The sequence below is a fragment of the Stegostoma tigrinum genome, chromosome 1 (assembly GCF_030684315.1).
Source record: "Stegostoma tigrinum isolate sSteTig4 chromosome 1, sSteTig4.hap1, whole genome shotgun sequence".
Classification (NCBI taxonomy): domain Eukaryota; kingdom Metazoa; phylum Chordata; class Chondrichthyes; order Orectolobiformes; family Stegostomatidae; genus Stegostoma; species Stegostoma tigrinum.
The window spans coordinates 28,341,343-28,365,508 of NC_081354.1; the positions used below are offsets into that span (position 1 = coordinate 28,341,343).

Below are 24,166 nucleotides of genomic sequence, written 5' to 3' on the forward strand. Positions count from 1 at the left end.
GCCATTCATCACTTTGAGTCTGCTCTGTCATTCAATACGATCATGACTTAACATCATACTCGGTTCACTGTTCTCATTTTCTCCCTGTGCCTTTTGATCCCTTTAGTCCACAGAACTATACATAACTTCTTCTTGGAAATATACATTGTCCGGGCCTCAACCACTTTCTGTGGCAAAGAATTTCACAGGCTTACCAGTTTCTAGGTGAAGAAATTTCATCTTATCTCAGTCCTAAAAGGTCTATCCCATATCCTTAGACTGTGACCCCTAGTTCTGGACTCCTTTGTCATCATGACTATCCTGACATCAGAGTAAGAGTCAGCAAAGTGCAGTACTACATTGTACCTGCTGTTTCAACCCATCACATAAGGTCAATGAAGTTTGGAAACTGAAAATCAGCTGATTTCCTATATGAATGCTGATCTACCAATAAACACTCTCATAGAGACCATTCATAGCATTAGAGACAAAATGCCAACGATTATGGCTGAAACTTTTGAATAACAGCTTCAATTTTATTCTAAAATTTCAGACGTTTCTGAACAGTCAGGTACATTCCCAAGCAGTAAACTGCATTAAAAAATAAAGTACTAAATGGCATAAACTAGGAATATCTCAGCTTCAATCACCAGATGAGGCTTACTTAACATGCCTCAAAGAGGGCTGTATTAGTCGTCCTAGAACTGTACTGGAAATTTTTTAAATGTAGGTACTTTAAAGCGTTTAGCTGTAATGCATGGAATTTCAGCTCTTCTACAGGCTGCAAATATCTCCAAATGTTAACCAGGCTTTCCAAAAACCTAGATAGTACAAAAGAGGCAGCAACGCTTTGTAATTAAATTCCAGCTGACTAAGAATCTAAGCAGGGAGTTGTTCTTGGTCATTATCAAAAGCTGCAGATTTGACAAGTGATAATAATGGGGAAATAATGGAAGGGTATTTGCTCAGGTAGGCAGTTAGCTCGCACAAAGTTCAAACCCTATTCTAGCTGTACATGTGGGCCCTATCTCCTTGCCCTACCCATTGTAAAACATCATGGGCACTTTGCCAAGACTTGCTGAATAACCTCAAATGATTTGCCTTTGGGTGGTGAACTCAAGATGATGATGATGAAAATTGGAGGGGTTAGCAATCTACCTCTGGTGCTTGATATCCCTAGTTAACGTTTTACAAGTTCTATAATGAGTTACAATATATGGGTCATTTCAAAATCAGCTCCCCTTCATGAGCTATAACTACATTTGTTGGTCATTAAGGATTCTTCAGTTAGACATGTTGTCAGTCCCTGAGCTCCTGTACAAGTCAGATATGAAACACAGATGTTACAAGTCCATTAATTTTATACATTTTTCATTTCCGATGAAACACTGTGAATGTATCTAAATATTTCAACTGCACTTTGCTTTCAAGTGATTGAGCAAACAATTGGTTACTTATTTGTAAATACCTACAGTTAGGAAGAAACAGAATCTAAAGGTAGAATACTAACAGTATAAATTTCAATAGAACTGTTATGTGGGTTATCTGAATTTTCACTGAGCATTTGAAGAAGTATCAAATACAAATCTATGGTAAAGATAATGGTGTCTGAAATTAAAAAGAATAAAGCACATCAATAACTTATAGTTAGTGGGCAGAAAGAAGCCATATGTGGAAATAGGATACTCTCAGAATGTGCCAAATCATGTTTCAGAAGGACTTGTGTTGGGACTGATTTTATTTCCTGTATACACCAATAATGTGTACTTAAGAATTGAAGACATAATATCAAAATTTGGTTTGACACCACATAAGAAGTAAGGCAAATTGAGACAGTCAAGAAAGCACAACAACACCTCTTCTTCCTCAGGAGGTTCAGGAAATTTGGCATGTCCGTAAGGTCCCTCACCAACTTCTACAGATGCACCATTGAAAGAATACTGGATAATAAAGTGTGAAGCTGGATGAACACAGCAGGCCAAGCAGCATCTCAGGAGCACAAAAGCTGACGTTTCGGGCCTAGACCCTTCATCAGAGAGCTCTCCGATGAAGGTCTAGGCCCGAAACGTCAGCTTTTGTGCTCCTGAGATGCTGCTTGGCCTGCTGTGTTCATCCAGCTTCACACTTTATTATCTTGGATTCTCCAGCAACTGCAGTTCCCATTATCATTGAGAGAATACTGTCTGGGTGCATAACGGCCTGGTGTGGCAAATGCTCTGCCCAGGACTGAAAAGAAACTACAGAAGGTGGTGTGCACAGCCCAGACCATCACAGAAGCCAACCTTCCATCCATGGACTCTGCTTGCACGGCCTGCTGCTGTGGAATGGTGGCCAACGTCATCAAAGAACCATTGCACCTTGATCATTGCCTTATATGACCTCTTTCATTAGGACACATGCATAAGCAGTTCAGGGACAGTTTCTTTCTGGCTGTTATCAGACTGCTGAATGGAGTTTAGCCCAAAATAATGTAACCCGCATGCCTGCAAGTCTTTTTGATCTGTACATCTTTTGCTTGCTGTGATCTGCCTGTATCGCTTGTAAACAAAGTTTTTCAATGTATTTCAATACACATGACAATAAAATCAATCAAATCAAAAAGTTGTGATCATAATTGGATTCAGTAAAGATTTACAAGAATATTGTCAGAGTTGGATGGTTTGAGCTGCATGGAAAGGCTGAACAGGTTGGGGTTATTTTCCCTGTAGCATCAGAGGCATGGAGGTGACCTTATAGAGCTTTATAAAATCATAAAGGGCCTGAATAGGGTGAATAGTCAAAGTCATTTCCCCAGGGTAGGGAAATCCAAAACTAGAGGGTGTAGGATTAAGGTGCGAGGGAACAGATTTTGAAGGGACCTCAGGGGCAACTTTTTCAAGAAGAGGGTGGTGTATTTATGGAATGACCTGCCAGAGGAAGTGATGGATGCTGGTAAAATTACAACATTTTGAAAGGCATCTCAATGGGTACTTGAGTAGGAAGGGTGTGGAGAGATATGGGCCAAATTTTGGATAATGGGAGTAGATTAATTTAGGATATCTGATCAGCATGGACAAGTTGGATCAAAGGGTCTGTTTCCATACTGTATATCTCTATGACTCTATGACTACAGAAGTTTGCAAAAGAATATAACTATGTGGTAGATGGAATTTAATATATATTGCATCAATTTTTGCGTACCTTACTTTAGGAAGAATGTCAAGGCCATGAAAAAGAAATAAAAGAAAACTAAGAAGATATGAAGGATGACAGACTTTCATTATGAGAAGTAATTGGAATTCATTTCCAATGATGAGAGAGGAATAAGATCTGTTTGGTGTAGTGTTAAAATAAGTTTAATTAGATGGATTAACGCTTTATAAGGTAAAACAATCTATCTTTCAGCTGATGCTCAACAACATTAGGAAACAGTCAATGGTAAGACTGGGAAAGAAAGGGAGAACAACGCTATTAAGAACATCTATGATGTATAATACATTATGACACTTGTGAGGGGCTCTCTTGAGGCAGGGTGGTAGTATCCTCACTCCTAAGCAAATGGCTCCAGATTTCTGACAGAACAAAATCATTAGAAAGAGAATGGCAAAGCACAGAGATCAAGACAGATGATTAGAAACAACACAAAAGATGACCAGCAAAGAAAAAGCTTTAGAAGTCTCAAGTAGAAGACCTTTGGTGTCATCTTCAGGCCTTGACATGCAGTTACAACAACACAAAACAGCCGTAAAATTTGTTATTCATTTGAAACCCAATGTGCATTCAAATAATCATGGAAATTAGACTAGTGTGGAGCTGGAGGAACACAGCAGGCCAGGCAGCATCACAGGAGCAGGAAAGTTGACGTTTCAGGTGGGGATTTCAGATTCCTGGAGAAGGGTCCCAACCTGAAAAGTCAACTTTCCTGCTCCTCTGGTGCTGCCTGGCCTGCTGTGTTCCTCCAGTTCCACACTGTCATCTCTGGCTCCAGCATCTGCAGTTCTTGCTATCTCTGACGGAAATTAAACTGACCTTTTTCTTTTCAAGAAAGTAAAACATAAGGAAGTTGTGAAGTGCACAAAATAAAGACTACAGAAGGGATTTATATTTTTGTAAATGTACTATATTACCTTTAAAGGTAGAAATACAGGAGTTTTAAAGAACTTTAAAATTTTATTGTTACACCCTCATGGCAAAATAAAATTCTAGAAACAAGTATCATGGACTTTCAGTTTTGTTCAAACAGTTCCTGTTCCAGTGCAATAACTTCATCAGAAGCGATGCTTATATATGTGAACAGGATTTCTTGCTTATTGGCAGTGTTAGAGAAATTCAGGACCATGATCTCAGAATTATTTCGTTTTTGTTATATACAAAGTGAAGCACAACCAAAGGAAGTTGCTAGGAGCTATTAATGCTATTAATAAACGTATTAATATCTAAGATTGTACTCATTCTTAAATAATCCTTTAAAAGCAATTTTACTTTGGTTTTTAATCTTGTTGTGCCATAGACATTTAAAATACAAAACCAAAGTCATGCTATAGAGGAGGCCATTTGTTTCCCCCATGTCTATACAAACTCTGCAAAAGCAATCTAAAACTAACCCCACTTCCTCTTCATATTTGTGTACCTTCCTTTGTTCAAATATCTCTTCAAATCTTTTGTAGAACATGCTGTGGTCTTAACCATGTGTTAACCAGTCTCTCTGTCAAAGTACGTAGGCTTTAACAATCTTCCATGAAAAGAAATTTCTTGTAATCTTTCTCTTCAATATGTTTGCGGTGACATTAAATGAATAACACCCTGTATCCTCATCAGTAACTTCCTGTCAAGGGGAAACATCCCCATTTCCTCTCGGTGATAAGTTTGAAAATATGCTATTCGAGAAGTCACATAAAATTAGTTGGTGAAACACAGTGTTTCCAATTTCTTCATTCTAAAGTATTCCCTCTCAATTTCTTGGGCAACTTCATTCATCAATATCCACATTTTCTGGTAGACTGACACCTGGGAAAAATCTCTGGCATTATACTGGGAGAATATCCAAAATAGAATATATGCAAAAAGAGGTAGGTGTAAATATACAAGATATTGGAAAGAACTATAAACTGACAGCAATGTCTATTATTTATAATAATAGATTATGTAGCGTTCAAAAGCTGAATTTGTTACCACAGCACTTGGGAGTGGTGACACCATAAATCTCATCATCTAAATTCGCAAAACTATGTATTAAAAAAATCTTTTCAGATAGTACATTAAAACCCCAACATGAACAGCTTTTAAGAATCTCATTGTATGAACGTTGGCAGGCACTATAAATGAGAAGATAACAAAGTGTGAAGCTGGATGAACACAGCAGACCAAGCAGCATCTTAGGAGCACAAAAGCTGATGTTTCGGGCCTAGACCCTTCATCAGAGGGGGTGGGGTGAGGGTTCTGGAATAAATAGGGAGAGAGGTGGAGGCGGACCGAAGATGGAGAGAAAAGAAGATAGGTGGAGAGGAGAGAATAGGTGGGGAGGTAGGGAGGGGATAGGTCAGTCCAGGGAAGACGGACAGGTCAAGGAGGTGGGGTGAGGTTAGTAGGTAGGAAATGGAGGTGCGGCTTGAGGTGGGAGGAAGGGATGGGTGAGAGGAAGAACAAGTTAGGGAGGCAGAGACAGGCTGGGCTGGTTTTGGGATGCAGTGGGGGGAGGGGATGAGCTGGGCTGGTTTTGGAATACGGTGGGGGAAGGGGAAATTTTGAAACTGGTGAAGTCCACATTGATACCATTGGGCTGCAGGGTTCCCAAGCGGAATATGAGTTGCTGTTCCTGCAAACTTCGGGTGGCATCATTGTGGCAGTGCAGGAGGCCCGTGATGGACATGTCATCTAAAGAATGGGAGGGGGAGTTGAAATGGTTCGTGACTGGGAGGTGCAGTTGTTTATTGCGAACCGAGCAGAGGTGTTTTGCAAAGCGGTCCCCAAGCCTCCGCTTGGTTTCCCCAATGTAGAGGAAGCCACACCGGGTACAATGGATACAGTATACCACATTGGCAGATGTGCAGGTGAACCTCTGCTTAATATGGAAAGTCATCTTGGGGTCTGGGATGGGGGTGAGGGAGGAGGTGTGGGGGCAAGTGTAGCACTTCCTGCGATTGCAGGGGAAGGTGCCGGGTGTGGTGGGGTTGGAGGGCAGTGTGGAGCGAACAAGGGAGTCACGGAGAGAGTGGTCTCTCCGGAAAGCAGACAAGGGTGGGGATGGAAAAATGTCTTGGTTGATGGGGTCAGATTGGAGATGGCGGAAGTGTCGGAGGATGATGCATTGTATCCGGAGGTTGGTGGGGTGTTGTGTGAGAACGAGGGGGATCCTCTTTGGGCGGTTGTGGCGGGGGCGGGGTGTGACGGATGTGTTGCGGGAAATGCGGGAGACGCGGTCAAGGGCGTTCTCGACCACTGTGGGGGGGGAAGTTGCGGTCCTTGAAGAACTTGGACATCTGGGATGTGCGGGAGTGGAATGCCTCATCCTGGGAGCAGATGCGGCGGAGGCGGATCTTGAAGAACTTGGACATCTGGGATGTGCGGGAGTGGAATGCCTCATCCTGGGAGCAGATGCAGTAGAGGCGGATATAAATGAGAACACTTGAACTGAAAACCCTGACTTTTTGTTGGAGGATAATAATGTCAATGTACTCACCTAAAAGTTCTCTGTCATTTCAACAGATGCATTAACTTGTTAAAAGCAAGTCACCAAAATCATAGAACAAAATTCCATAGTCAATTCTAAGGTTTGACTGATTTTTTTAAAAAACATATTTATAGATAATCCATTCATTAAGGCAGAAAACACCAGTCTTTTTTTAATATGCCACAAACAATGTTCACAATGACTTTGTTAATTAATGAATCAGTGGTTCTAGTAATGTAAGATCAAACTCTAAAAGTAAAACTTTAACACTAAAGCAGTTACAGTAAAATTATACAACCTACGTAATTATATAGCATGTATTTATACGTGGGCTATGAATTTTTTTTTTCTTATCCAGGGCTCATATGCTTGAGGCAACATTATCTTTTATTGTCCAGTCCTTAGTTAGTTGTTACATGCATGCACTGTGTGTCTCGTTTGCCCAATTCACCACTCTACTTTTACATTTAATGCTCCTGAAAGCGGTGTTCTAGTCACCAGCGAGGCAAATTGACCACATCCAACAAGCACCTTAAACTGCTGACAAAAAACAACATGGATTACTTACTGAGATAATGAAATGTGAGGCTGGATGAACACAGCAGGCCCAGCAGCATCATCTGATGAAGGGTCTAGGCCCGAAACGTCAGCTTTAGTGCTCCTGAGATGCTGCTGGGCCTACTGTGTTCATCCAGCCTCACATTTCATTATCTTGGATTCTCCAGCATCTGCAGTTCCCATTATCACTGGATTACTTACTGTATGTGCTGAGAAGTCCTTCAAACTGTACAAGCAAACCCACAGTGTGAAGCTGCAATAGGAAGTCCTGGTCACGTAAACACGTGTGCAGCTTGATCACAAAACCACAGACGAGACCGGCAAGCTGATGCAAAGAAATGTAGTAAAGTATTAATTTGAAAATAAATTGTGTAGTTTTATTTAATAAACAAAATAATTTTCAGGTATAATTTCTTCAAGACTTAATGCAAGTGTTACAGGGCAGGATGAAATTAACAGTATTACACTTCCTATTTCAAACCTATGGAAGCAACAGGGAAGTCGTTCTCTGAAATATGGAATTCGTAATAGCACTAAAACAAAAAATTGAAAACTTTCTAATGCAATGGACATTATCTTGAATTGTCAGTCAAAATAGTTTGGTTGGGAGAGCGTTAGACTGAAGATCTAAAGGTCTCTGGTCCAATCCCTGCTTTTGGCAAAATGAGCGCTGGCTGATCATGTTAGCTGGGCGTAGTGGCGTGCACCTGTAATCCAGTGACTCGGAGGCTGAGGCAATCGGATTGCTTGAGACCAGGAGTTCTGGGCTACTGCCAACTATGCCGATCAGTTGTCCTCGCTAAGTTGGAAAAAAAATATTTTTAAGAGGTCCGCGATAGTGTAGTGGTTAGTATCCCTGCCTGTCACGCGGAAGACGGGTTCAATTCCCTGCCGGAGAGAATCCAAGCATTTTTGGGGCCTTTCCACAAAAAAGGAACCAAGCTTTGATTGGGGCGGCATGGTGGCTCTGCTGGCTCACAGGTCCAGGGACCTGCGTTCAATTCCACTCTCGGGCACCTGTCTGTTCAAACTCTACACGTTCTCCCTGCATCTGCGTGGGTTTCATCCGGGTGCTCCGGTTTCCTCCCACAGTCCAAAGATGTGCAGGCTAGGTGGACTGGTCATGCTAAATTGCCCTTAGTATTCAGTGATGTGTAGATTAGGTGGGTTTTAGGGGGAGGGTCTGGGTGGTATACTCCAAGGATTGGTGTGGCCTTGTTGGGCGAAAGGACCTGTTTCCACACTGCAGGGATTCTTTGACCTTTCTTTATAAAACCCACTGCAAAAGCAAAAAGTGGCAGATAATGGAACGTTGAAATAAAAGTAGAAAGTGCAAGAAATAATCAGTCAGTCTGTCAGTCGGGCTGACAGCAACCATGGAGAGAGAAAACAGAAATAACACTTCAGGTCAAACACTAATGGTGAAACACTTTCTGTTTTTGTTCCTTTTACAATCTTGTTCAGTTTCAAAACTGAAAATTTTGCAGTGGCAATCTTTAAATAGTTATACAGCAGGATTGGATGATCTCAATTTATAGTTATCATGTTGTCCAAATGCATTAAAAAGCAATGACTGGATCTCCCAAGGTGCTGTCAACATTATCAAGAATGAACTGATCTGTGTGTGACAATAGACAATAGGTGCTGGAGTAGGCCATTTGGCCCTTCAAGCCAGCACCACCATTCATTATGATCAGGCTGATCATCCACAATCAGTATCCTGTTCCTGCCTTATCCCCATAACCCTTGATTCCACTATCTTTAAGAGCTCTATCTATCTCTTTCTTGAAAGTATCCAGAGAGTTGGCCTCCACTGCCTTCTGGGGCAGAGCATTCCATATATCTACCACTCTCTGGGTGAAGACGTTTTTCCTCAACTCTGTTCTAAATGGCCTATCCCTTATTTTTAAACTGTGTGAGAAAATAACTAAACATTAATCCATATGTACTGCTTGGCAGTATGGAATTTAAATACTGATAAAAGGAAACAAGTGAAGATAAATGAGAAGCCAGAAGTTTGGGAAGCCTCTAAAATCCAGCTGACAACAATTAATAAAGCAACCTGGGGAGAAAATGAGTAGGAAGATAAGCTAGCTAATAATATAAAAGAAGACTGCAAGCGTTTTTTTAAATATATAAAAGGAAAAAGAAAGCAAAAGTGGACATTAGACCACCAGAAAATGAAGCTGGAGAAGTCATTATGAGCAACAAAAAAATAGTGGAGGAACTGAATTTGCATCAGTGTTCAGGGTGGGAAGTTGGAGTAGTTTCAGAGAGTTAGGGAGCAGAGATGAGTGTACTGGCCATCACTAAGGAGAAGGTACAGAGGAAGCTGTCAGGTCTGAAGGATAAATCACCCAGACTGGACGATTCTGAAGGAGATAGCTGAGGAGATTATGGAGGCATCGGTGATAATCCTTCAGAAATCACTGGAGTCAGAAGGTCCCAGAGGAATGGAAAATGGGTAATTTAACATCCCTGTTTAGGAATGGAGGGAGAAAGCAAGAAATTATGGTCCAGTTTCCTTGACCTCAGTTGTTGGTAAGATTTTAGAGTCCACTATCAAGAATGAGATTGTGGAATACTTGGAGTGCGTTGTAAAATAGAGTTGGTCAGCATTGGTAAATCAAAGGGACGTCATATCTGACAAATCTGTTTGAAATCTTTGCTCATTACATCTTCAAAGGAGGACCAGTAGACATGATCTATTTGGATTTCCAGAAGGCCTTTGACAAGGAGGCTGTTAAATAAATTAAGAGCCCGTGTTACTAGGGGCAAGATACCGGCACGGATAGAGGATTATCTGATTGGCAGAAGTTGGAAACTGGGGATAAAGGGGTTTTTTTCAGGATGGCAGTGGGTGACAATGGGAGTCAGTGTTGGGACCACAACTATTCACGTTACACACTAATTATCTGGATGAAGGAACTGAAAGCATTGTTGATAAGTTTGCAGATGGCACAAAGATAGATGTAGAGACAGTACTGGGGAGGTGGGAGACTACAAAACAACTTAGACAGGCTAGGAGAGTGGTCAAAGGAGTGTCAGATGAACTCTAAAGTGGGAAAGTATGAGGTTATGCACTTGAGTAGGAAGAATAGAGACGCAGACTATTTTCTAAATGTGAAAAAGCTTTGAAAGTACAAGGGGACTTAGGAGTCCTAGTTCAGCATTCTCAAGGTTAACGTGCAAGTTCTGTTGGGAGTTAGGAAGACAAATGGAATGTTAGCATTCATTTCAAGAGGGTGTACAATACAAGCGCAAAGATGTACTGCGAAAGATTTAGAAGGCAGTGGTCAGAACATCTTTAGAATATTGTCAGCAGTTTTAGGCCCTGCATCTAAAGAAGATTGTGCTGGCCTTGGAGTGTGTCCAGAGGAGGTTTATAAGAATGTACCCAGGGTCTTTAGAAGAATGGGGGAGGGGGTGGAGGGTGTAATCTCATTGCTGTTTACAGAATATTGAGGGGTCTGGATAAAGTGGATGTGGAGAAGATCTTTCCACTAGTACCAGGGACAAGGACGTGACGGCACAATCTCAGAGTAAAGGGACAAACCTTTGAAACTGAGATGAAGGGGAATTTCTTCAGGCAGAGGGTGGCGAATTCATGGAACTCATTGCTACAGAAGGCTGTGGAGGCCAAGTAACTGAATGTATTTAAGGCAGAGATAGATAGGCTCTGGATAGTAAGAGGATCAAAGGTGATGGGAAAAAGGCAGAAAAGGGTTGAGAAACATCAGCCATGATTGAATTATGAAGCAGACTCGATGGGTCAAATGGCCAAATTCTGTTCATTTCCCTTGTGGTCTTAAATAGAGAAATATTTCACAAATCAACATAATTGTAATAACATTCAAATATCATGAGGGATGTTGCTCACAGATTTATATTCAGCAGATGATGCATAGTGTTATGCAGAATAACTTTAAGCGGAGTCCTGCCATTTTGCCTCAAAGCAATATTAAGCTCATTAGGTTCATTCTTTGCCCTAATCTATGCAGTTACTACCATGTTCCACTTTCCATTTATTTTTCTTAAATGAGTACATAATGCAGTAGCATAAACCAATTCAGGAAGTCATCTCACTAGTTCTTCCATAAGTTGTGCTTGGCAAGAAAATTGAACTTTCAGAAACCTACTGGCTAATTTGTAAACAAATTGGATTTTTGACTGGGGAGTAGCTCCTGGCAATTGTCACCTTCTTAGGTGGGGGGGGGGGGGGGGGGGGGCTCGCTTTCTTTTCCAATACAGATCCTAAAAGGGAATTAACAGTCATGGACTTCTGTATTATCCATGGTTATTTCTGACACAGTACTGCAGTGGTTGCTGTTGCCTCTGTTGCACTGGGCAATACACACAACCCGATTGCAAGGCTTCCAAATATGCAGAATTGACGAGCTGGGCACATACCATTAAGAGTGAAAGGGAAAGAATTCAGGGCATTCAAAAAGACAGATTTATAGGTGTTTGTGATTTGTTTCTGGTAAATATTTTCCATTTCTCGTAAATGTTATTTTTAGAGAAATAAGAGGAGGTGGATTAAAGAAAAACAAATAGTGGAGAAACTCAGCAGGTCTGGAGCATCTTTGAAGAGAGAAACAGAATTAACGTTTCAAACACATGACTTCTTCAGTTCAGCATCCGCAGTATTTTGCTTTTATTTGAGGTGGATATAAGTTATCTTGTAGTTGTATCTTGGAGCATTTTATTTGCTGGGATAAGAAATGACACAATTAGTGCATTGGAATCTGAGTGGATAGGAATTCATATTTGTCTTAAGACTGATGAATGATGCAAGTGAAAATACTGAGGCAAAAAGATGGACTTAATATTACAAGTAGGTAAGAAGAAAATTGTCCAATGGTTTGATGTCATGAACAAACATAACGTACTTAACCTGACGGAAAATTATATTCAATTTCTGATAACCAATGGTATAAAAGGTTATAGGGATTTTATGGGTAAAAGGCATTGAAGCATTCGATCAGCCATGATCACGTTAAATACAAGGGCAAGCTCAATGGGTTGAATGGGCTACTTACATTCTGAAGTAAAAAATAAATTTTGTATCATTAACAAAACATCTATTAATTGATTACTGTTCTTTATTTGATATGTTATTCCAACAGTAAATTGGATTGCAGTGCAACACCTTATTTAAAATATTGATAACAACATAATAATGTTTTCAATTTTTAATTGTAATGGATGGAATATTTGGTTTTCTGCAAGCTGAATTTGGTCTACAGGATTTTATTTGCTTTGGTAACAAAAGCCAAGTCAATCAAACAATTTTAAATAATCACAAGTCAGAAGTGTTTCACAGGCAATTAAATGATCAAACAAGAACAAGTAGCATTTTACTTCAGTTTCAGAGATTGGCAAATTGTAGTTGGGATTCCTGCCTTCTTTGGAACCGAAACTTGAAGATTTCATTTGACATGTTTGAATTCTTTTTTTAGAAAATGAGATGGCTTGGAGTACGAGTGTTCCAGAGTCCTGATAAGAATTGCTCAAATGTAGCATTTACAGAAAATGCTGAACTCCCAAGTATTAGAGCACTACAATATATCAGTCTGATACTGACACATCTGTATGTACATTCCTTCTGTGCTATTATCACACCTCAGATAGTATTGTCCTATGACTACTCATTATGAGTATATGAGCCTACAGGGGACAAAGTTATTGAATGACTTAGCACTTTCACTTTTGATTTATGAGTTAATGAGGTTAAGTACCACTCCAGAATTAGAACACACACCTAGGAAGGAATACAATTGCAGTATTCTGCAATTCTTTTATGATCCAGACTTACATTATGAGCTGATTTCATCATGACTCACATTGACTTTTCTTATGCCATTTTCCACTCCTCACCTGATTAATTATCCATCTAGTCTGACATCCTTCTTATGCAATAATACTGTGAGAGAGATGAAATTCACACTACTGTCTTCACCTTCCAGCTTAAAAGTCATTGGTGTCATATTTAAAGACCAAATGCAGACCACTTCAGATGCTACAAGCCAGGAATTCCCTCACACATTCTCTTCTTGGGAAAGCAATATGTCTCAGCACGGGAAGCTGGCACCCTACAGTCCAGATGGAGACCTGAAGCTCCTGCTGGTTGAGAGAAGGGCCATCATCTACTTGGAGGACAAGCAGAGGGAAAAACATCAAACACAGGCAGCCTGAACACAGAGTGGCCCAGGACAGTCCTGTCTCCAGACTCAGATGGAACGCACAGCAGTGCAGGAAAAAGGTCAATAACCTTCTCTGCTGAGCAAAGTCACCTTTCCTTTGCTACTCTTACTCCTACTTTTAGCTCTGCCATTGCGTACAAACCTTATTAATATTCATGGAGTACCAACTTCATTCTGCATGCAGCATCTCAATAGTCCTCCACAATTACAAATCCTTCCAGCCCTCTGGCTTAAAAGCAGTGCATTCCACGGTGGCTAGCAGCCTCCAAGTAAACACAAAGTGAATAGGTGCTAAGGATTCAAGCTAAATACCTTTCTGTCCTTGAATTCTACAAATCACAGATTTCTGGCTTCAACACTGATGTAATGGATTGAATATTAAAAAGAATTCAACCTAATTGTCAGCATTCTTATTTTTCAGATGAGACAAAAAACTGGGTTTTGATGCTTGGCTCTTTTTCACTCATGGTGCTGGCTCGAATGGCCGAATGGCCTATTCCTGCACCTATTGGCTAATCATAAAAAAAATGATTTCTCCTTGTCTTTAGGCCTTCCTCTCAATAAAATTAATTAAAAACAGATTAACAGGTTAGTTATCACATTTATACTTGCAGAATTCAGCTAACCAAAGAATGGTTACCCCCTATAGTTCACTATTGCACAGGAGGAATTTTGAGCCTTTTCATTAGAATATATTAAAGGCTTTTCTTCTGTGCATTATAAGATGGGGATTTCCTGATCTAGATGGCTCTGTGCCACAATGTTGATTATAGAATGAACTGAGCCAAAAAGAAAAAAATGATGTCTAGTCATTTACTAGGGTGTTTTTTTTTAAATTATTCAATCAGAGGATTTGGGGATTGTCGGCCAGGGCAACATTTGTTGGCCACTCTTAATTGCTCTTGAGAAAGTGATGGCTGAATTAACTCGAGAGGCCAGTATCCCACCGCCAAGTCACTCTTAATTGATACACGGAGAGTCAATGATGCTGATCCAGCTCCCTCAGAGCCAGCTCAGAAGCTGAACAGGATGTCTGATATTTGTGTACTTATCAGGGCTCCCTGTCTGGACCAGATTAACTGCCACAATCAGGGAAGTCAAATTCTGTGAGGTCCATCTGGCCAACTTCGAAAGGATCACTACATCTCTCCCCCTCTGAGTCCAAGGACATTGGCTAGTTTTTTTTTAGTAGCTCATCCAGGGGCATTTTAGCAGCAGATCAGGTTTCTCCAGCTCTGCCTCTGATATGGGCAGTGTATAACACATAGTAGCTTGCCTCTTGAGCTCAGAATGTCTCGGAAGAAATTAATTCTCTTCTTCAGGTGGCAAAGGTGTTGAGGTAGTGATATCTGCAGTCTCCATCTCAGATTCCCACGTATCTTCACGCTTCACGGAGAGTGAGAACCCATGGGTTCCAGAACAGTTGGAAAGGCGGTCAAGTAGTTGGACATATTTTTTTGAGCACCATTTGTGAGTTTGCAGCTTTCATATGGTCCATGTGCTTTGAATCATAGAGCTATACAGCAATATAAACAGACACTTCAGTGCAACACGTTTGTGCCGACCAGATATCCCAAATTAATCTAGTCCCATTTGCCAGTATTTGGCACATATCCTTGTAAACCCTTTCTATTCATGTTCCTATCCAGATGCCTTTTAAATGTTGTAATCATACCAGCCTCCACCACTTCCTCTGGCAGCTCATTCCATACACACAGCACCCTCTGCGTGAAAAAGTTATGCCTTCAGTCCCTTTTCAATCTTTCCCCTCTCACCTTAAGCCTATGCCCTCTAGTTTTTGGGCTCCCGTACCCTGGGTAAAAGACCTTAGCCTTTCATCCTATCCATGCCCCTCATGTTTCATAAATTTCTAGAAGGTCACCCCTCAGCCTCTGGTACTCATGGGAAAATAGCCTCAGGCTATTCAGCCTCTTCTTATAGCTCAAAATCTCCAACCCTCACAACATACTTTTAAATCTTTTCTGAACCCTTGCAGGTTTCACAACATCCTTCCAAGAGCAAGGAGGCCAGAATTGAATACTGTATCCCAAAAATGGCTTAACAGTGTCCGATACAGCCGTAACATGACGTCCTAACTCTGAACACAATGCGCTGACCAATAAGGACAAGCATACCAAACACTTTCTTTACTATCCTGTCTTACCAGCGACTCCAGTTTCAAGGTACGAAGAAACTGCAATCCAAGGTCTCTTTGTTCAGTAACACTCCCCAGGACCTTACCATTTGCAACTTGATCTCCCAACAGCTTCCAATTTATAATTATACGCACCTAGAATTAGTGCCCATCTTGGAATTTGGCCTGAAGTGAAGGTTGGCACTGCCTTGTCCTCTTTAAGTAGACCTGGCAGGGGTCTGACGTCTATTAATATTACAAATTTACATTCATAAAGATATTAATGTCCTTTCCAGGCTGTGCACTCTTCTGAATACTGGCCAATGAGTTCACTTAATCAATTTAGGTTCAGTGGGACTCTTCTGCTGTGTCAAGCCCACGTACTAACAGCAACTGCAATGGCTTGCTGGCTCAGATCCTGAAGAAAATTTTAACGTTTTGCCTTTTGCTGTCGGCTGACGTTTGTTCAGGATATATCCTGAATGAGGCTATGCAATTGCCTTCACTCACAGAACATAGAATAGTACAACACAGTGCAAGCCCTTCGGCCCACGATGTTGTGCCGAACTTTTACCCTAAACCTAGGGTCTATCTAACCTCCACCACTACCTTTTCTAACATCCATATGCCTATCTAACAGCCACTTAAATGCCCCTAATGAGGCTGACTCCACTACCCTCTCTGGCAATGCGTTCCACGCCCCTACCACTCTGAGTAAAGAACCTATCTCTGACGTCTCCTCGATATCTACCTCCTTTCACTTTAAAACCATGTCCCCTCGTAAAAGTTTTCTGCACCCTAGAAAAAAGTGTCTGGCTGTCTACTCTATTTATACCTCTGATCATTTTGTGCATCTCTATCAAGTCACCTCTCATTCTTCGTCGTTCTAAAGAGAAAAGCCCTAGCTCTCTCAACCTTTCCTCATAAGTCCTTCCCTCCATTCCAGGCAACATCCTGGAAAATCTCCTCTGCACCTCTTCTAACACTTCCACATCTTTCCTGTAATAATGTGACCAGCACTGGACACAATACTCCACATGTGGCCGAGCCAGGCTTTTGTATAGCTGGAGCAAACTTCACGGCTCTCGAACTCAATCCCTCTATTAATGAAAGCTAACACACCATACAACTTCTTAACAACTCTGTCCACCTGGGTGGCAGTTCTCAGGGAACTGTGAACATGAATCCCAAAGATCCCTCAGCTCCTCCACACTGCCAAGAATCTTTCCGTTAACTCTGTATTCTGTTTTCAAGTTTTTCCTTCCAAAATGAATCACCTCACACTTCTTAGGGTTGAACTCCATCTGCCACTTCTCAGCCCAGCTCTGCATTCTATCAATGTCCCTTTGTTACCTAGAATAGCCCTCCACACTGACCACAACTCGACCCACCATTGTATCATCCACTAACTTGCTAATCCACCCTTCCACTCCTTCATCCAAATCATTTACAAAAATCACAAATAGAAGGAGGACCCAAAACAGATCCTTGTGGTACACCACTCTAAACTAAGCACCATGTTGAATATTTTCCGTCCACTACCACCCTTTGTCTTCTAAGGGTCAGCCAATTCTGAATCCTATCTGCTACATTTCCCCGTATCCCATGCCTCCTTACCTTCTGCATGAGCCTACCATGGGGAATCTTATCAAACGCCTTACTTAAATCCACGTATACCACATCCACTGCTCCACCTTCATCTACATGTTTGGTGACCTCTTCAAAGAATTCAATAAGGTTTGTGAGGCATGATCTGTCCCTCACAAATCCATGCTGACTATCACAAATCAAACTCTGCCTTTCCAAGTGATCATAAATCCTGTCTCTCAGAGCCCCCTCCAACAATTTGCCCACCAGTGATGTAAGACTAACTGGCCTGTAATTTCTGGGGTTATCCCTATTCCCTTTTTTGAACAAGGGAATGATGTTTGCCTTTTTCTAATCTTCCAGCACTACACCTGTGGACAGTGAGGACAAAAAGATCATCACCAAAGGCCCTGCAATTTCGTCCCTTGCTTCCCATAGCATTCTTGGATAAATACCATCAGGCCTGGGGGACTTATCTATCTTCAACTTCCTCGGAATTCCTAGCACATCATCTTTACTGATCAACCTCCTCTAGCCTACCTGCCTGTTTCACAATGTCCTCCTCTGCAATGAGGTCCCTCTCAGATGTGAATAGTGAAGAAAAGTATTCATTAAGGACTTCTCCTATCTCTTTAGGTTCTGTGCACAAATTCCCTTTACTATCCTTGATCAGCCGTACCCTTTTTCTGGTCATTCTCTTGTTCTGCACATACGTATTTAAAGCCTTGGAGTTTTCCTTGATCTTATCCGCCAAGGTTTTCTCATGCTCCCTTATAGCTCTCCTAAACTCTTTCTTTGGCTCCTTCCTGGCTAACTTGTATCCCGCTAGAGCCTTTTCCGTTCCTCTTTTCCTAAACCTTACATATCCTTCTTCCTCCTAACCAGTTGTTCGACCCCTCCTCGAGAACCAACACTTGAACGCATCTTCTCTGCCTGCTAGGGACAAACATATCGAGCACATGCAGTATGCATTCCTTAAGCAATCTCCACATTTCTGTGGTGCTCTTCCCTGACAACATCTGTTCCCAATTTATGTTACCCAGTTCTTGCCTAACTGAACTGTAATTACCCTTCCACCGATTGTAAACTTTACCCTGCCATATGTACCTCTCCTTATCCATGACTATCGTGAAAGAAACAGAGTTATGATCGCTACTGCCAAAATGCTCTCCTATCAACAGGTCTAACACTTGGCCTGGTTCGTTGCCAAGCGCCAAATCCAAAGTGGCCTCTCCTCATGTTGGTCAATCTACATACAGTGTCAGGAATCCTTCCTGAGCGCAGTGGACAAAATCTGCTCCTTCTAAACTATTACAACTAAAGTCTTTCCAACCAATACTTGGAAAGTTGAAGTCACCCATGTTTACAATCCTGAGACTTCTGCATCTTTCCAGTATCTGCTTCTCAATCCGCTCCTCTACTTCTTTGCAACTATTCGGGGATCACTAAGAAAAACTCCAAAGTGACTGCTCCTTTATTGTTCCTGATCTCAACGCAACTGACTCCGTAGACATATCATTCTCGAACTGCCTTTCAGTAGCTGCTATACTCACCCTGACTAGTAATGCCAGTCCCCCACCTCTTTTTCCACCCTCCCTATTTCTTTTAAAGCATCTAAATCCTGGAACTTCCAACAACCATTCCTCTCCCAGAGTTACCTAAGTTTCTGTAATGGCCACAACATCGTAGTTCCAAGTACTGACCCATGCTCTCAGTTCATCCACTTTATTTCTGATACTTCTAGCATTGAAGTATACACGCCACAAACCATCTCGGTGTCCTCAATTACATTCCATCAACCGCATTTCTTCATAAACCACCTCACTCCCTGTTGTATCTGTTGGAAGACCGAATATCTCATCCTCTAAATTATAAATCCGGTTTCCCACCCCCTGCCAAACTAGTTTAAACAATCCTGTACAGCTCCTGCAAACCTTCCTCCCAGGATGTTTGTGCCCTTCTGGTTCAGGTGCAACCCGTCCTTACTGTGCAGGTCCCACCTTCCCCTGAATGTGCTCCAATTATTGACATAATGGAAGCCCTCCCTCCTACACCAGCCCTGTAGCCATGTGTTTAGCTGCATTCTCTCCCTATTTCTTACCTCGTTGTCACGTGGCACTGGTAGTAATCCAGAGATCACTACCCTGTTTGCCCTGGACTTCAGCTTCCAACTTAACTCCCTGTACTCGTTTTTCACATTCTCAGTCTGTTTTCTACGTATGTCATTGGTACCGATGTGTACCATGACTGCTGGTTGCTTACCCATCCCCTTAAGGATCTTGAAGTCATGATCCGAGACATCACGGACCCTGGCACCCAGGAGGGAACATACCATCCTTTCATCTTGTTCGTGTCCACAGAACAGCCTGTCTGTGCCTCTTACCATTGAATCTCCCACTACAATTGTTCTCCTATTCTTCCCCCTTCCCTTCTTTGCCACAGGCCAGGCTCAGTGCCAGAGACCTGTCCGCTATGGCCTTCCCCTGGTAGGTTGTCCCCCGCCACAGTATCCAAAACAGTATACTTATTATTGAGGGGAACGGCCACTGGGAATCCCTGCATTGTCTGCCTATTCCCTTTCCCTTTCCTGACAGTCACCCAGCTAACTTTTTCCTGTGCCTTGGATGTGACCACCTCCCTGTAACTCCTCTCTATCACCGCCTCAGCCTCCCAAATGATCTGGAGTTCATCTTGCTCCAGTTCCCGTTCCCTAACACGGTTTTTGAGGAGCTGGCGTTGGGCGCACTTCTCGCAGGTGACGTCTGAGGGGACATCCGCAGTGACCCTTACAACCACTCAAGTGTTGTTCCCCAAGCTCAGCTGAACTGGTGAGGGTGTCCACTTCCATTGGAATACCTTGTAACTCTTGGGCTCCACTTGCGTCATTTCCAATGATAAAGCTAGTTGTAATGTCTGTTTAAAATCCAGTTGGACTTCAGTTAGTAAGTGCTTTTGCATGGTTACATCATTAATCCCACATACCAGTGTCTCAGTACCTCATTAACGGTTAAACTAAAGTAACATGCCTCTGCCAGTCACCTTAACCTAGTTAAAAATCCTGATGCAGATTCACCTGGTTCTGGAAATGCTGAGTAAAAGTGATAGCATCTCAGAATTACAGGAGAGTTGAGATCAAAATATTCCTTAACTAAATCCATCAACTCTTGAAAGGTTTTAGTATCTAGTGCCTCATGGAAAGTTAGGCTCTTAATAGCCAAAAAAGTTACAGGTCCTCAAGCTGTCAGGAGAATACTTATTGCTTTTCATCTGCCCCCATGCCACCTGCCTGGAAAAAATAGAGCATTCTTTTCACATTCTGGTATGGTGATGCAGTCACTTCACAAGGTTACTTGTCCGGATTTCTTTGAAGAGAGGTTGTAAGGCAGAGGTTAAAAACTGGCTACTGGAAGACGACTTAGGTAAACAGCTTATGAGGCCTTTGGGTATTTTTTAAAGTTGGAATGATGGAAGCAGCCTTAATCGAATGTGGCTAGCTCTCAAATCCAGATTTCTGATTTTGGTCTTTTATAATAACATCAGAAGCTGTTTAAGGTCTCAAAAAAGTTGGAAGCTTCAGCGAATGTCTCTTGGCTTCTACACTCCCTGAACTTTCTCTTGATGTCTCTTCCTTCTGGATTGGAGACAAGAATGTAAGAAACTGTGACTGAATTTGCCTTTTTGCCAAGGAGTGTGTTTATGGGATATTACTATATTGGAACAGTTCATTACTAATGCTTGGGTCTGTGTGGGTTTCCTCTGGGTGCTCCGGTTTCCTCCCACAGGCTAGGTGGATTGGCTATGCTTCATTGCCCATAGTGTTCAGGGGTGTGTGGGTTATAGGGGGATGGGTCTGGGTGGAATGATCCAAGGGGGTGTGGACTTGTTGGGCCAAAGGGCCTGTTTCCACACTGTAGGGAATCTAATCTAATCATTAGTGTATCGATGATTCTGTTAAGTTTTCCAATAGTTAAGTTATTCTACATTCAGCTTTCTTTTGTTTGTGTTTTAACTATAGTGTTTAAATAAATTGTTTTCTTTTACTGTTGAATAGTTTGACCAGTCACATTGTGCCAGGAACACAAAGCTTCACAACTTCCTTTCAAATAAGAAAAAGTTAGGGTCTAATTTAAAATATTTTGAAGGGGTCTGGTCTGGTCCATAACACTGGGCCCAGTCGTCAATGGCAGGATTGAATGTGTAAAGCTTCCCAAATAACACCATGATGCCAGAAATGCTTACCCCCAACTCAAAGAAGATTATTGCGAGCAAATTTCTTCAGGAATGTGCTTTTTCTCTCATTTCCACTGAATTAACTCTATAGATGCTGGTATCCCATTACCAAGTCACTCTTCATTTACACGCAGAGAGTCCTTGTCACTGATCCAGCTCCCTCAGAGCCAGCTCTCAGAGTAAATGGAACGTCTCACAATCCTGTTTTTATCTGACAGCCAGGGCTCCCTGACTGCACGAGATTATAAACCGCAATTAGGGGACTCATTCTATGAGATCCACCTGGCTGACCTCTTTACAATCAGTATGGTGGTCAGTTGCCTTACTGAACAGTTGCAATATTTGGGATGGAGAGAAAACTGCAGTTCCGACAGGAAAGAAATTCCAAGGTTTTGACCCAATGACAGTGAAGGAACAGTGATATAGTTTCAAAGTCAGCGTAGTATATGGCTTGCATGGGAACTTGTAAATGGTGATGCTAATTTGCATTTGCTTCCTTTGTTCTGGTAGGAGTTAGAGGTTTGGGTTTGAAAGGTCCTTGGTGAGTTAAAGCGGTGCATCTTGTAGCTAACACAGGCTATTGCCACTGCCAACGGTGAGGGGAGTGAATGCTGAAGGTGATGAATGGGGTGCCAATCATGTGGGCTGCCTCATTTTATAGATATTAACCTACTTGGATTTTGTTGGAGCTGCACTCATCCAGACTAGTGGAGAGTATTCAATAATGCTCCTGATTTGAGTATTGTAGATGGTGGACAGGCATTGGCAGTCAGGAGGTGAGTTACTTGCTGCAAAGGTCAGAATATCCAACCTGCCTTTCTCGCTACAGTTTATTTATATGTTTGGTTGAATTGAGCTTCAACATTAAAGGATAGCCCCAGAGTATCGACAGTAAAGGATTCAACAATTGTAATGCCAATGAATGTCAAGAGAGGATGGCCAGGTTCTCCTTTGTTGAAGATGGCCAGGTTCTCCTTTGTTGAAGATGGCCATTGTCTGGTACTCATGTTGAATGTTACTTGCCATGTACTGGGAGCTTTGGTATGTACAGAGATTGTTAATGTAAAACTTTCAAGTTTTTACTGGTAGATTCTGTTACTATTTCTATTGTCCTGCCTTTTACTAATATGATTAGTTTCTATATTTATTTCTCCTGGTGTTTCAGTTTTCTTTACCCAAATAAATAAAATGTATTTTACCGCAACATGTGATGAGATTTCTTTGTAGTTAAAAGCAAGGAGGGAAAATTACATACTTGTATATCAAACAAAACGTAAATCCCACTAGACAACATTGATTATATGTTCTAAAGACATTCTTATCTGGAAATTTGAGATATTTTTATACGTTTTCAGAACAGCAGACCAAAGGAATTTATAATCTACATGACAGAGATCCACAATGAGATCAGTAGATGATAACTTTACCCCTCATGAGATATGTGATCCCATTAAAGACAATCCATTATTGAAGTGCTGTAGTATTTTTCCAATTCAAAATGGTCTTCTACTCGTCTAATGTGGAACATTCACTCAATATGCTGGCAAAAGTGAACTCAAACTCTGGCAGTCAAGTAGAGCCTTTCATAGTTCTTTTACTGGACTTGGGCAACTTATGTTTTAAATCAACACCCAAATATATTTCCTGATGGCTCAACAGGAAATTGCACAAACTAACATATATAAACTAGAATTATCCGATTGTCAACCACAGATCTGAGTCACATTCCCCTATGTCAGCCACAGCCACAATTGTTTGCAGGGTCCAGAGGATGAACTAGTATGACAGGGTACTTACTAATCATTATCAGTAGTTCCGATCAGAACAGGTTCATATCTGTGCACTAAAGGAGTACAAAGTCAGACATGCTGTGACATTGCTTGTTAGTCAGATATTCACTGCTTGAGTCTACCTGTTCATCATTTTTGAATCAGATATCATATGAAAGCTGTGACTGTGGAAATATGCTGAAGCACGAATCAATGCTCTTGAGAGAAAGGCAAAAGATTGGAGGGAAGCAAATTAATGCAAATGCTCATTGTTAATAGCAATTTTAGATAGCCACACCCAGAGGCTTATGATTATGTAAGTAATATGTGCTTGATTATCATGACCCTGAGTTCCTACTGTATGCTGTGGAACATGTAATTAAATGGGTTCATACCATCTAATTTATTCCCTTTGTATTGCATTATGAGGTGATGAAATATGCACTTACTGCTTGGCTGAAGACAACATCTCTCCTCTGATGCAACGCCAGGGCCTGAGATATATTGGAACCATAATCTTGAAGAACAACAAATACCATGGCCTTCTTTGCTCTGTCAATCACTTCCTTTACACAGTCCTTTAAAGTAACTACCAGAGGGTACAGCTGTTCATACCAGTCATCTTACAAAATAAATCCAGCACAATGAATTAGCAAACCATACCTTAAAAGTGCTGCTTTGTTCTTATATAGATGAAAGCAAAACAATTGTAAAATGGCAGAAATATAATAAACACTGGTTTATTTCAAGATTTCCAGGCCGGCCTAGTTATCTTTCCCACATTTGAATTATACTTCCCACTGAATCGCTAAAAGAAAACCTCATAATGAGAAACGTTTAAAGAAATTATTAATTGGTTTCTTCAAGTCCTCTGGAAAACAGAAGTTTTACAGCACGAATACCCTTCAAAATAAATACAGGTTAAGAAACAGCCTGTACTACAAACTAACACATATTAAATAGTTCAATTCTTGTCCTAAATGAAACTTAACACAAACACTTTATAAAACAAATGGAACTGCAGGAGTTTACAACGTAGATGGAGGCTTGTTAC

General features: G+C 41.3%; 1 protein-coding gene across 9 annotated transcripts in view; it reads right to left on the reverse strand.

The window, feature by feature from the left end:
* The window catches only part of inpp4b (inositol polyphosphate-4-phosphatase type II B), a 698,832-nt gene that overhangs the window by 93,181 nt on the left and 581,485 nt on the right, over nt 1-24,166 (reverse strand). For all 9 annotated transcript variants that reach the window (XR_009443252.1, XM_048533451.2, XM_048533444.2 and 6 more), the window contains 2 exons: nt 23,562-23,734; nt 7,388-7,511 (listed from right to left, as the gene is read on the reverse strand). Coding sequence is in view for 8 of the 9 variants with exons in the window: in XM_048533451.2 (XP_048389408.2) it covers nt 7,388-7,511; nt 23,562-23,734 (297 nt within the window). In the remaining variant the exon portion in view is untranslated. The remainder of the gene's footprint in view (nt 1-7,387; nt 7,512-23,561; nt 23,735-24,166) is intronic.